Source organism: Canis lupus, chromosome 31 (genome assembly GCF_048164855.1).
Source record: "Canis lupus baileyi chromosome 31, mCanLup2.hap1, whole genome shotgun sequence".
In the NCBI taxonomy this organism is placed as follows: domain Eukaryota; kingdom Metazoa; phylum Chordata; class Mammalia; order Carnivora; family Canidae; genus Canis; species Canis lupus.
This window is the reverse complement of record NC_132868.1, coordinates 14731814-14747198: the sequence shown is the minus strand read 5'-3', so window position 1 is coordinate 14747198 and position 15385 is coordinate 14731814. Positions and strand designations below refer to the sequence as shown.

The 15385-nt window shown below is 41.4% G+C and overlaps 1 protein-coding gene across 3 annotated transcripts in view; it reads right to left on the bottom strand.

Moving 5' to 3' along the window:
• Positions 1 to 2833: 2833 nt before the first annotated feature.
• Positions 2834 to 15385, bottom strand: part of USP13 (ubiquitin specific peptidase 13) — a 117163-nt gene continuing 104611 nt past the window's right edge. For all 3 annotated transcript variants that reach the window (XM_072807490.1, XM_072807491.1, XM_072807492.1), the window contains 2 exons: positions 9422 to 9506; positions 2834 to 7733 (listed from right to left, as the gene is read on the bottom strand). In XM_072807490.1, coding sequence (XP_072663591.1) covers positions 7640 to 7733; positions 9422 to 9506 — 179 coding nt within the window. In that variant the 3' untranslated portion in view covers positions 2834 to 7639. The remainder of the gene's footprint in view (positions 7734 to 9421; positions 9507 to 15385) is intronic.

The following is a 15385-nucleotide window of genomic DNA, read 5'->3' as shown; positions in this document are numbered from 1 at the left end:
ACTAACAACTCCCAATTTTATATCTTCAGTCCAGACTTCTCTCTCAAAATCCAGAGCTGTATATCCAGCTTCTCACTCAATATCAACCATGGAGGCCTAATAGGCATTTTAATCTCAACATATCACATGGATTTGTGATCGCCTTTTCCCATCACCAATCCCCAATCCCACCAAGCCTTCCCTATCTTTGTTGATTGCAACTACATTCTTCAGTTACTCAGACAAAAAACTCTGGGGTCTTCCTTAGCTACTCTCACTTCCTCACATGCCACATCCTGCCCATCAGGAAATCCTATTAGCTTCACTTTCACATGTATCCAGAATCTGACCATCCTTGCTGCCTCCACTGCTACCACCCTGTCCATGTGAGCCATCAACCTAGCCTACCTTGCTTACCACAGTAGCTCCTCTTCTTGCCCTCCTATCATCTCATCTAGGCAAAGTACAATCTTTGTAGAACTTTGGTCAGTTCAGATTATCACTCTGCTCAAGACCCTATAATGACTCCTGATAGCACTCTAGAATCAAGCCCTTCCAATGGCCTTCTGGCTCAGGCTAACTAGTCCCTCCCCAAATTCCTCTCCCACTACTCTCCCCTTCGATCCCTTCTTTAACCACACTGATCCCCTTGCTGCTTCTCTGACATAATGGATATGCTCCCCCAGCTTGGAGCCTCTGCCCCAGTGAGCCCCTCTGCCAAGCATATCTTTCCCCCAAATATCCATTTAGATGACTCCTCCACCTCCTTCAAGTCTTGGTTCAAATCTCACCTCCAAATGATGCCGTCAAAAAGTACCCCATTTAGTACCATAATCCGCACCTCCCACCCCTCTTCTGCTGTCCCTTTTTTCCATACCACGTAATATCTTTTAACATATTATATAAGCTACTTATTTCTTGTTTAGTGTCTGGCTATCCCTGCTAGAAAATAAACTCAACAAAGGCAATGAGTTATGTCTACTGATACATTCTAAAGTATCTATTGAATGGTGAACCATGCTACATAAACTAATAAGTTGGCTTAGTGAAATTATCTCTAGAAATGCTTTGGGGAAAAAAGTCATCGATGTTGGTATAATTGATTCTTTAACAAAAAAGAATTTTCTAGATTGAAACAAAGGGTCAAAACCTCCAAAGGTCAAAATGCTGTGGGTTAAAATAATGCTGTAAAATAACGTAGTAAAAATATCCTGTGCTACCAGACTGTCAGATGTTTTACATAACTCATCTTATGTTTTATCATGCCCACTGCACAGATGCCAAGACTATGTTTCAGTATATTAAGTGCTTACCAAAGTCACATAGGTAGTCTGGGCTGGAAAGTCAAGTCTCTATGTCTCTACTCTTGCCATGTTATCATTCTGCCTCCCACCCTCATCTCACCGAAAGACCTTTCCTGGTAAATTTTTAAATAATTGGTTGCATGAGGATAAAAGTAAGTCATTGTCTCCTATTAAATTTTTCCACTACAAATGGTTTGTCACTGACCACATTAGAAAAGCAGGACCTTAGGTTCAAACAGTGCATACACACATTGGTAAACTCTCCCAGGGGGCACAATGGGACATGGCAAGTGAATGTAAGAACTTTATAATTCTTTTTTTTAATATTTATTTATTTATTTATGATAGAGAGAGAGAGAGAGAGAGGCAGAGACACAGGCAGAGGGAGAAGCAGGCTCCATGCCAGGAGCCTGACGCGGGACTCGATCCCAGGACTCCAGGATCGCGCCCTGAGCCAAAGGCAGGTGCCAAACCACTGAGCCACCCAGGGATCCCCAGAACTTTATAATTCTTGAGTCATAAAAAATCTCCCAGCCCAATCATTTCCTTCTCCTCTTCTTACCAAAACATCATGGCACAATGCTGATGCTGGTTATTTTACTTGTATTTTTAAAAATATATAGGTTGATTCTTTTAAAATTTTTAAGTATCGAATAGAAATGTTTTAAGTAGTAATAAGCACACCCTAAGTGGTAGACAAAATAATGCCTCCTCCAGGATGTCCACACCCTAATCCCAGAACCTATGAATATGTAGCCTTACACGACAAAAAGGAACATCACAGATGTGACTAAAGATTATTCTGAAATGGGAAGATGATTCTGGACTTTCTGGAAGGGCCCAATGTAATCATAAGGGTTCTTATAAGAGGGAGCAGGAGAGCCAGTCAGAGAGTCAAGACAATGGAAGCAGACACTAAGTAATGCCCTTAGGAGCACAGGTTAGGAGGCCACAGGTCAAAGAATGAGAATAGCTTCTAGAAGCTGGAAAAAGCAAGGAATGGATTCCTTGCTGACACCTAGACTTGAACTCTGTAAGACCCATTTTCAGACTTCTCACCTAATAAATGAGCTCTTTTGAGCCACTACATTTATGGTCACTTGTTACAGCAGTAATAGGAAACTCATACACCCTACAAACATGCTGCCACAGACATGCTGAGATCCCTTGGTGCAACCAGCTCATTGAGTATGCTTGCACCTGCATTAGGGAAGCTACCAGCAAGTTGGGAGCCGCGGAACCACAGAAGGGTCCAAACTGACTCCACTATTAGACCCAACATCCAGTAGAGAAAGTCTACAAGACATCAGACTCTTCCCTGCTGCAGCCCCTTCCTTCTCCACAGAAGTAAACTCTTGCACCATTGCTGACATTCCACCATCGATGGGAACGAGGCAGCCTGAGTGCCCATGCAAAGAAATCCTAAAAAGAAATAAAATTAGTCACTGTCTCCAGTTACCTGTTCCACTGATGGATGAGAACCTGCAAAGGGCAGAATCAATTTACTTGGCATTTTGCAAAAGAAAAAAGAGCCATAAAGGGACCTCAGATTGTGAGAATAGCTTTTAATTTTAAAACAACTGAAGCAATAAATAAATCATCCATCTCTCTTTCCATCACAGGCAATCTCTCCCAAAACAGTTGAGATATTTTCACAACAACTGTGACTAGTGCAAAATAAAATAAATACAAACTCTTTCAGGAGCCAACATCAAAACCTGCTGGGTAGGTGGGCGCAGGCGACAGGCTCTGCCAAGGCCAGGAGGAGCGGCAAGATCTACACCGTATGTCAACACACCCAGCTCCAAACAGACCAAACAATACCTGGGGAGGGGAGACCACAAGAGAATGTTGCCTAAAGGGAAGCAAATATGCCCAGCACCCTCACGTAGCCAACATCCTTGGCACGTGGAAGATGCTTGAAAAATAAGTGCAAAGTTAGCAGCTTCTAAGCAAAGCCGAAGGAACAAGGTTTGGGGCTCGTTTGCTTTTGTTTTTTTACTTGGAGTCTTATACATATTGGTTTTTACACAGAAAAATCTTCTGCCTTCTGGGCATTCTGTGCCTCATAGTGCTCCTAACTCCAGTGAAAATATGTGTGCTGCTTCTGTCTACCTGGATGTTTGGAAGAATCACCTTCCACATGTGGCACCTCACTGCCTATGCCAAGCCATCTAGAATCCAGAGCAGCACTGTCCAATATGAGTTCAATGCAAGCCATAGGTCTACTGTTAAATTTTTTGGTGGAAAAAATAAATTAAAAAAATAAAAATAATTTTTTGGTGGACATATTAAAAAAGATAAAAAGAAGTGAAATTTTAATAATACCTTATTCATCTAAAACATCATTTCAGCATGGTAATCACTATAAAATAAAATATTGATCAAATATTTTACATTCCCCTTTTTTTGGTACCAAGTCTTCAAAAGCTGGTGTGTATTTTATGTGAACAGCACAATCTCGATTTGGACAAGCCAAATTTCAAGAGGTCACTAGCCACATGTGGCTATTGACAGCTGCACTAAATAGCACAAAGCTAGAGAATTTTAATACAAACTCTTTCAAGATGATTTACAGAGAAGGGAATCTTCATAGCACCAGGTAGGTGACCTTATACACCAACTTAAGAATAGAGAATCTTGTTCTGTAACCTAGGATTTCTGACCTAGGTAAACGGTGGAATCACACTTCATTCAATCCTATTCCCTCATCCTCCTAGTCACCTGCTACCTCCCCAAGACTATGTAGATGATGTGATTTAGCAACAGTGATGCCTACAAGAGGAAAAGACATCCTTTCTATGATAGACAACTTTCGCAGCACTGATTTAGATTACGAATTAACTGAATTAGAGCACGAAAATACTCTGCACATGTTACAGATTTAGTGGAAAGTGGTTCTGAGGTTTTTCATCTCAGGTGTTTCAGATAGATTTTTCATTTTTAAAGATGGAAACAAGGTATCTCCATGGACTGAGAAGTAGAGAGTTTCAAGAATGGAGGGGGAGAAAAGGGAGTAGTAAAATTACCAAAGAAAGTGGGCAGAGAGGTTGAGGTGGGGACACTAAAAATGATGCAGCTTATAAACTGGGGTGTATGAGCTGCAACAAACCAACACATTACAACTAACCTCTCTGGGATCCCTCACATCCCATATGTCTGGCCCCAGTAGTAAACACAGGAAAATAAAATAGAATCAAATGTCAGGGCAGGAAGGGACTTCTGAGCTTATCCAGCCTAACACACTCATTGTAAGGAAAAAGGCCCAGAGAGGTTAAGGGCCCGTGGCCTGGGGGTGGAGTCAGACCACAAACCGGGATGCACTCTGTCGGCACTGTGAGTGAGGCTCCAGCCAATTCAGGTCATGGGAATAAATGATGTTGGGAGTCACAGGCTCAAGCTACTTGTGGTAGGCTTCTTGTAGCCCAAAGAGAGCATGGGGAATGGCAGGCACATTCTCTTATAGTTGAAAGAAAACAGCCAAGTCAATTCAAATATTGAAGCAACACTGATGTAAAATGGCATTAAAATATGATTCTTCCCACAGTCCTCCTTGCATGCTTTTTTCCCTTAAAAAAAATTCCCAATCTGAACCAAACTGGATTTCTGATTAGTAATATGGGCATTTAGATCCATTGACAAAATAAAAACTTTGATACATTTTCCAAAGACATTTCATTGGGATTTTACACAAATGGATATCAAAAGATATTTACAGGAAAAAAAAAGTGCACTCTTTCACACGTACACCCACACACAATGAGAATTTCACAATTATACCACCACGCCTCACACAGAGGACTCCTAACAGGCTGATTTTGTTGACAAAATCCATACATTATTCCAGTTTTCAGTCACAAGTAATCTCGTCAATATATGTGTGTAAAATGAAGCAGTATGTTCCAGACTTTTATTCCAGGGAAACCTGCCTTGTATATATTAAGGTATACATATAAATACACTTTTAAGCAAGAAAGAAACCCATTATTTGCTCCAGTTTTTCCCCAACTCTCAATCTGAAATAAAGAGTAGCACATATATAAAACTTTGCCTTGTAGAAATAGCCCTTTGTTTTGTGAGGCAGGAAAAAAAGGCAGCCATAGTGTACTTTCTAACAATATGTTTAGGCATCGAAAGGGCTAGGTTTATTTTTCTACTTAACGAAAGTAAGTACTGTATAGCCTATAATCTTACACTGATTTTACACCATTTTGCAAAGTTTTATTACAAAATTTTTATTTTGTTCAAAATACACACGCTATCTTTGTCCACATTTCCATCCAAAGCCCCAGTAACCCCCCCACCCCCACCCTGGAAGAAGGCCTTTGCTTTGTAATAGCGTGGAAAACAAGTCATTTTTGATGTGTATTTGGAGTCATGATTCCATGACACTCAGCCCTAAGGAGACTGGATTTCGTAAGGCTGCTTAGCGTGGGGATTTCTATAGGAGTCAGGGTGCATGTGATGGTGTGGGGCTGCTTGAGGATATTGGAATCACCAATAAAAGATGACACTGGTGGGCACAACCAAGTCGAGAGGGAATTACTGCATCATGAGCTCCCCCCATACCAACTGCATTTGTTCCCAAACTGAAGAAAAACATCAGACGAGAAGAGGGAGCACACTCTCTACTAGGACCCACATGGCACCCCACCTGCTACTCTTTTCAAGGGTCATTGTATGAAATCTCACCATATCCTCAAAGCACAGCTGGCAGGAGAGAGTAGGTGTCATTGTGCAGATAAGGAAAGTGAGGCACAGGGAGGATGAGGGACCTGGCCAGCGAAGGACAGCACCCAAGTCTCTGGGCGCTGGGCCTCGGGGCTCAGTGTCCCTCACACACACGGTGTAGCTGAACTCCCATGAGAGAAGCCCTGACCATAACCAGAATCCTGACTATTCACAACTCACCATGTCGTAATCCACCGTCCATGTGGCATTTTACCCAGCTGGTTCTACTTTATTTTCCTACAGTTTCTAGAAAGATCCTTCCTACCAATCAAAGGCATGTTAAGCAAATTGCAATAGATTCTTCTTCATTTGATTGGACAATCTGAAATAGAAACGCCAGAGACCTTGGCATTCAGTACAGAGCTGCATGAAGATTATAAACCACTCTTGTTGCACTGTTTCACCTCGTTCGAAACTCTGATCTGATCCCAGGTTGCAAAAAGACAGAAATACCAAAATGGAAATGATGGTTCTTTCATAACGTCATAAAAAGTTTCTTTGCACCCGAAGCCCTTCGGGTGCCCAAGATCACACCGCTCGTCACAGCAAATAAGCAGCGAAGGCAAGTCAGGATGTGATTAGCCAAGAAAGGCCAGAGAGGAGACTTCAGCCCCAGGAAAATGTAGAAATGGAGTCAGGCAAAGACTGCAGGGACAAGAAACTTACAGACAAATTTGGGGCACTTAGTGTGACTCCAGGGAGTTGTTATATGTTATGGTAAAATTAGCTATTTGAACTAAAAATACACACTATGCCTTGGCGGGAAAGGCTGCTGAGAAACAGAATTCGTCTACCTTTGTTTGGCCAAGAACAATATTGTGCTGCCGTGGATATCTGGCGTTACACCGCAAAATGTCATAAACCCGGGTGAATTCTTGATAGCACTTATGGGGACGACTCAGCCCTTTTCATGCCTGAAAATCTAAGTGGGGAACCAATTTTTAAAACTGTTCCTGAGTTATAGTTTCTTTAAAATAGTTACTTGCTTTTCCCAGCTATGTTTAATACCAACTACTTTAACCTTTAAAAACCAGCCCGTTGCAGATTTCCTGGTTGACGATAACGGTCTCACCCTCACACATTCACACAATCACATTATGAATTTCAATATGATTAAATTAAAAATACCTTTCATTGCAGATGCTCTAATCTTCTATACATGGATAGGTCAGAAATTGTGTGTAATGAAAAAATTATGTCACAAAGCCCATCCCATTACTGATTTTCGATATGAAACAAAACTGGGCTGTTGGTTTATTGGGTGTGGGGTGAGGCCACACCACTGGCCCCTCAAAGCATAATAGAGGGCTGGTGGCACATTCTCATTTTTGGTGTGACAGTGGCAGATCCCCCACCAGCAATATAAATATTTTTTTAATCATCCTCTCCTTGAACATTTATAAAAAGAAAAACTATCTACAGTAGTGTATCATCACTAATAGAAATTTCTTCCCAGTTCTATTTCAGAAGGCGTCAAATGATGTTCTTTAAATAAACTATAAATACCCCATGTATTCCTTCATGTCTGGCTGTCCCAACTTCTGCTTTTTTTTTTTTTTTTTTTTTTTTTTTTGGCAAATTAAAAAGGCGTGTGGCTTCCTCTCGCCGACTGGCACATCTGAGGCTCAGCGTGGCACCCTGTGGTAAAAGTACATGTAGCCCAGGTCCTTGGGGGGCCTTTCTGAGGCACACACTCTATGGTCATTGTAGATCACCCACCTGAAAACAAAAGATGGAAAAATTCAATGGATTTCAGTCAGTCCCAGGAAACTTTGCAGAAGACAACTTACTGTACCATATTTAATCAAGATGTTGTAAGATAACCAAACTCAAGCCTACTGTATGAAAAGAGAGAATGCTGGTGAGAAATTGCAACGGCTTTTTTTTTCTCGAGGTCAATCAAAAGGCAGTTATGAAAGGAGTCTCCAAATATTTTAATCCCTTTCATCTCAAAATCCCTTGTGTAGAAATCCATAGATAGCCTCAAAAACTCAGTCAAAGAATCATGTACGATGGGTGTTTATTTCAGCTTGAGGTATAAAAAACTAGGTAAAAATAAGAAGTGAAGAGCCATGCAGAGAACTATCACACAACTATGAGAATGTCTTCAAAGAAGATTCGGCAAAGTGAGAAAATAATCACAATATAGTATGAAGTGGGGAAAAGGTTACAAAATTGTATGTGCTGTGTGCATACTTTCAGCTTTTAGAAAAGTTATAAATACATACGTACATTTATATGGATCACGTATGTGTATACAGACTTATGCCTTCTTCCAATGAAAATAATAAAAGAGAAATGTATCAAAATATAAACAATGATTATCTTTAGGCTTCCAAATGACATATTCTTTGTTATGTTGCTATATTTTACAAATTCCCTACCATAAACTGTATTGTCTTTGAAGTTATAATGAAGCTATTCTTAAGACAAGTATTTTGAAAAGAACATCATGCTTGGTAATAACAAGAATTCACTATAAATCAAGTGCCTGTGCTCAACTCTTTCATTCATCAAGTTAAGAAGACAATACTTAAAAGACATTTCAAAAAGGAGCACAACCGAGCCCCTGGTGGGACCTGGTGTCTCCTGCAGTGTGTGGCATGGTGTGAGAGGTCAATGTCCCACCAAGGGCAAGGTTCTAGGTTTCTTCAGCATCCTCTGGAGCACTGCCGAGCACTGCCCTCAAGCAAGAGACTGAGCCTCAGGCTGCTCAGAGGGGAGCTCACAGAAAAAAAACAAACCAGTGGGCTCTCTGGGGATCCAGCCCAAGGAGAAGGTCCAGAAGAGAGTGGCAGCCTTACATTCATAAATGTCTCATTCCCGGCTCAACACACACCTGGCCATTCTATTTACAAAGCTCAGAAGCCTACAGCAAGGCCATAATAAGGCAAAACACAGGATGTTTAGGGATGTCAGATAAAATACAGGCTACCCAATCAAATTTACATAGCAGGGAAGTAACAAATCATTTTTTAGTATAAATACATCGCACATAATATTTAAGGTAGGTTTATACTAAAAAGTTATTGTTTATGTGAAATTCAAATTTAACAGGGCACCTGGTTTCCTTGTTTTGTTGGTTAAGACTGGCAATACTATGGAGGTCCCAAACATACACACTCTGCTGCAGGATGTATCTTTATTTTGGGAAGCCGTTTTGGTACGATGGTTGAAAGTGGCTTTCAAGACCAGCTCTGACCCAGCTATGTCCAGGCTAATAAACGCATGCTAGTCAGCTTCTCTTCATCAGTGGCTTGATATGTAAAATGGCTTTAAAAGTATATCCCTACAAAACCACTGTGAGAACCAGTTGAGATAATATGTGCAACACCTCGCAGAGAGCCCAGCATACTGTAGGTGCTCAATAAAACACAGATATCATTGATCTTCTAAAAAAGACTCACCTTCCTTCCTTTTTAATATGACAAACGTAATGGCCACTCATTGTAGATGTTCCCATGTGACTGATGAACGCAAATAATTCATACACTATGAAAGAGGAAACAACTCTGTTACAAGGCAGCATTTCTAGAAACCAACAAGCCTTCTGATCAGAGGGTTGTTGTTTTTTTTTTTTTCCAAAGATTTTATTTATTTATTCATGAGAGACACAGAGAAAGAGGCAGAGACACAGGCAGAGGGAGAAGCAGGCTCTCTACAGGGAGCCCGATGTGGGACTCAATCCCAGGACCCGGGGATCATGCCCTGAGCCAAAGGCAGACGCTCAACCCCTGAGCAACTCAGGCATCCCCTGATCAGTTTAAAGGCAACAACAGTGCAACTCAGCAATTGTTTACATTGAAAGACAAAGTCTATTTTCCTTGCTAGGCTGAGAACACACACAACCACACACCCACCCATGGTGACACCAACTTCAACCTGCAAATTCATAGTAACGCAGGGCATAAACTATCAAAGTACAGCTGACAAGAAATTCATATCTGGAAGGGGATTAAAAATTGCACAGTTGAGTCTGGTGGTGAGTTCACGGGTCTAAAGGGCAGTCCTGGCCCTATCGCTTCTAAGCAGCATGAGGGAGGAGAAGCCATTGCCTCTCTCAGAGCCTGTTCCTTCACACAGATGAAAAATCCACCCACTTCACAGGGTTGTATAAAGCTTAAATGAGCAACTCAGACTAAAATACCATACAAATGTCCGGATTATGAGGAAGACCACAGATCACTGTTGTCTTTTATAGAAAGGGATAATGCTTCTGAATAGGCTTCTTGTGGTTTCTGACTTGTTCACAATAAACTCTATGGAACCAAAATTCAGACTTTGTTCTTTCTGAACATGGAAATACAGAGCCTTGGAGTGTAAGACCAATGTTGATGCTCTAACAAGTACCTCCTGCCATCTAGCAGAGTATTCCGTACCTACCCATCCTGAATGAATTCCAGCTCATGTTCCCCCAGCCAGGCTTAGATCTACAACAGAGTGAGTTCCACGGACGAGTACCAGTCCACTCTGCAAACCGTCACAGCCCACGTGAAAGAGATACAGAAATTGAGTGTTTACAAACTGTCATAATAATATGTCTGTGGAATCTAACAAGGAAAAATGGGGTTGCATATTCATTTTTCTAGTGCTCTATTTTTATTCTATTTTCCAAAGTAACTGTCTCTGGACAGAGCCTTTTCCCTCAACTCTCCCTTTCTTTCCTTCTCTCCTTTGCTGTTCACCCAGACTCCTCCACTTACTTGGCCACGAGTCCCCACCCTACTGCCCCTTCGCCATATCACACACTACTGATCACCTCCTCCTTCCTCAAATATGTGCCCCCAGCACATAACCATCTCTCGGTTGTCTGGCTGTCTCATTGGCTCCTCCTCATCTCCCTCACCTTGACACACTGGTGACCTGGAGCTCAGACCACAGACGTTCTTTTCTCCATCCTGACCTTTTTTCTCTCTTTGGATGATCTCATCCAGTCTCATGGTGTTAAGCTGAATTATTTTCTTAATTTCCTGAATGTTTATTGCTAATGCACATGAATACAACTGAGTTTTGTATACTGATCTTGTTTCTTACCATCTTTCTAAACCTATTTATTAGTTCTAATAGTTTCTAGTGGATTCCTTAGGATTTTCTATATACAAAATTATATCATCTGCAAAGAGACAAGTTCTACTTCCTCCTTGATAACCTGGTTGCTTTTTATTTCTTTTTCTTGCCTAATTGCCTTGGCTAGGATGTCCCATTACAATGCTAAATACAAACGACAAGAGTGGGGGGACCTGGATGGCTCAGTCATCTAAGCATCCAACTCTTGATTTTGGCTCAGGTCATGATCTCAGGGTCCTGGGATAGAGGTCCTCATGGGGCTCCATGCTCTGCAGGGAGTCTCCTTGAGATTCTCTCTCTCCCTCTGCCCCTCCCCCTCTGACCCCCCCCTCTTTTTTTTTAAGATTTTATTTATTTACTCATGAGAGACACAGAGAGAGAGAGGCAGAGACACAGGCAGAGGGAGAAGCAGGCTCCATGCAGGAAGCCTGATCCGGGACTCGATCCCAGGTCTCCAGGATCACACCCTGGGCTGAAGGCGCCGCTAAACTGCTGAGCCACCTGGGCTGCCCACCTATCTCTCTCAAAAAAAAAAAAAAAAAAAAAGTAATGGCAAGAGTGGACATCCCTGTCTTGTTCCTGATCTTTGGGGAAAAGCATTCAGTCTTTCACCATTCCACATGATATGAGCTGTGGGCTTTTCGCAGATGCTCCTCATCAGGTTAAGGAAGTTCCTTTTCTTTTCCAGTTTGTTTAGCATTCTTTCCCCAACCTTATCTATCTTGGTTAACAGTAATTCCATTCTTCCATTCAGGACAAAATCTTGACTTCTCACATATATCTTTCTTTTTATCTTTCTCGTAAATTTTTTTGAGTATAGTTGACACACAATGTTACATCAGTTTCAAGTTTGCTCATGCTCTTTACACACATCCAATCTATCTGCAAATCATGTCAACATTTCCTTCAAAATATATCCAGAATCAAACCACTTATTGCCAGCTCCACTAGTAATGCCTGATCCTAGTTACCATCATCACTTGTCTGAAATTCTACAACAGCCCCCTATCTGGGCTTCCTGCTTGCTTCCTTGCCCTCTACTATTCTCAGTATGGCTTTCACAGCGGCCTTTAAATGGAAGTCAGATTGTGGTTATTACTGTTCAAAACCCTCCCAGTATTATCTTGCATCTCAGAGTAAACTCTTCCTCTCACAAAGGCCTCTGAAGCCCAACTCCTCCCACATTCCCCCTCATTTCACCCCATCTACTCCTGCTCTCCCTCACTCCACCCCAGCTACTCCCTCTCCCCCTCACTCCACCCCAGCTACTCCCCCTCCCCCTCACTCCAACCCAGCTACTCCCTCCTTTCTCTCACTTCACCCAACTACTCCCCCGCCTCACTTCAACCGGCTACTCCCTCTCCCCTTCACTCCACCCCCAGCTATTCCCATGTTCCCCTAATCCTACCCCAGCAACTCCCCCCCATTCCACCCCAGCTACTCCTGCCTTCTGGCTGCTCCTCAAACACACCCAGCAGACTCTGGCCTTCAAGCCTCTACATTTAGTGTTCTCTCTCTGAAACTCTTCTTCGGGTATCACATGACTTACGCCTCACTTCATTGAAGTCATGGATGAAATATTATCCCTGAACCACTTTATAAAATAGCAACTCTCCCACTCCCACCCTCACTCCTAACCTCCTCCCCAACCTTGCTTTATTATTGTCTAAATAGCATGAAGTAACTCCTGCCATGTCCTTACTTACTTGTGCATTTATTGTCTATCTCCTTTTATCTCAGACTAAAATATATCTCCATAAGGACAGGAAATTGGTCTGTTATATTACTGAAATATTCCTAGCACAGAGAATGGTGGCTTATCATGCAACAGGCGCTTCCTAAGTATTTGTTAAGTATATAAATAAATGTGTGAATTAGAGAATAACTCTGTTCACTCCATTTCTTCACTTGTTTTCATATCATCTTATACTGTATATAATCTATAAACCACCTATGGTCAATTATGAATGACACAACCATTTTGCCTGACACTTAGTTTCTGAAATAGTGACCCAGGAATCCTACCCTGGTCTACCCTCCCTGTTGCCCTTCCCAGTAAACAAGGAAGAGAGTGGAGACCTTTTCATGTTTCTTGACCTTGGTTGGGTTTTAAAACTCTTTTGGAATACTTCTGTATCAAAGTCCAACTTTTCAGTTTGAGGTAGAGTATTGGTCTCCCCAAATGAAGCTGCTTTCTTAGAGTTTCCATGAAATAGAGGATATGATACCCAAACCAAAGCTTCCCCTTTCCCATGGAACTGTTCCCCAAAACAATGACTTAAATAATCAAACAGACTATTTAATGAACATTGTCCACTTTAAGCCCAGGTCATACAATGGAACACTGCTTGGATACCAACACAGCCAATGGGTGGACAAAACAAATAGAGAAAAGGACAGAACCATACATTCCATATACCCAAACATGTCATTAAGCCTCCAAAGACATTTCTCATCTCTTTGGTTAGAAAAAATTCAATGTATACTCAAAAATCATAAAAATGAATTAAAGAAAAAAGTTGGTATAAATCTTAGTTCTATAATTAAAATTAACCATGTTTATCAATATCAAGCAACCACCCCATGCATTATTCAAGACCTCCTGCTGGAACCAACAGCAAAAGAGAGCATCTCTCTCAACACATTTGCAAAAATTCAACAGGTAATAAACCTCAGTTAATATTTGCTTCCAAAGAGAAAGTGAAAGTGAATAAATCCAACAGGGAAGCTACTGCTGATTCTTCTCCAGAAACATCAGTGTGCACACTCCCTCAAAATATGCAGACCCCTCTTCATGTGGATAGAATAGGCAGTTTGAGGCAAGGCAAATCATTTTTTTCAAAGATTTTATTTATTTACTTTGAGAAAGAGAGAGCGTGTGAGGGGAGGGGCAAAGGGAAAGGGAGAGAAATCATTTTTTTCAAAGATTTTATTTACTTTGAGAGAGAGAGAGAGCATGTGAGGGAAGGGGCAGAGGGAAAAGGAGAGAAATCATTTTTTCAAAGATTTTATTGATTTACTTTGAGAGAGAGAAAGAGAGAGAGAGAGAGAAAGAGAGAGAGAGCATGAGGGGAAGGGCAAAGGGAAAGGGACAGAAAGGAGCCTGACGCAGGGTGGTGATTGCACAACCTCGCGATCATGACCTGAGCCAAAACCTAGAGTTGAATACTTAACCAAATGCACCACCAAGGGCCCCCCCTCCAAAATCATTTCTAAAATGCTGACTTGCAATAGAGAAACTTTTATAACACGTAGAAAAGCTTAACATTGCCTAAACCACCATGTCCATCCCTCTAGAAAGCCAGAATTAAATGATGTCTGAAACTAGCCCCTTTGCCCCTCACTTCCCCCTCCTAACAAAACTGGTCCTTTTTTGAACATAAGAAAATGTTTCCAACCTTTCTAATATGAAGAATCTTTTAATGTCAAAATTTTACCACCAGCACCCTTACCCCACAAAACAGTGATTGTGCTCTGATTTTATTCTTTGAGAAAGCATTGTCAGAAAACGAATGTGACACTTGGAAAACAGAAGAGGCAGGCAGCCTGCCCTTTCATGTCCTATGGAGAAATGGCCACCCAAGGACTGTCTCGGGTAGAGGCTGGCATACTGCAATGACTCATAAGCCAAATCCAGCCCGTAGCCTACTTTTGTACCACCCAGGAGAAAGGGGAGGAGGAGAGGTACAAAAATATGAGATGACATGACTATGGCCCACAAAGCCTGAAACATTTACAATCTGACCCTTTAGAGAAAAGGTTTGTTGGCCCCTGGTCTAGAGAGATGAAAGTTCATCTCAAGGCTGACTATTGATTAAAGGTCCCAGACTTAATCAAGTTACTAATTAACTTGTAGGTTTTTATTTGGTAAAGATACAAAAAATTTCTGTCCAGTGGAACATATAACCTTATGATCCTGAGACACTGATTTTATATTTAATTCAGCAATCAAGTTACCTTTAAATATCCTAGCTTCTCAGATGCTTTGAAGGTAATAACAACTAACTGGTTCCCTCGTGAATTAGCCAATCAAAGAAAATCTGTGATCTGTGCTCCATTTAAATGTACCCTGAGAATCATGATCTTACCTTTTTGAAAATTAGAGTTCAACAACACATAATGACCTAAAGCAACTCTAGATTCAGAAGTGCAGTTCAATTCATTTACATTTTATAAACCGTTGTAGCATCTATCTATATTTGCAAAGCAGCAATATCTCGTAAGGGTGGGATACAGTATTTAGTCGGTCTGCAGTGAGTGCAGAGAATACATAAACACCAAAAGACTCCTTGAAATGGCCACAA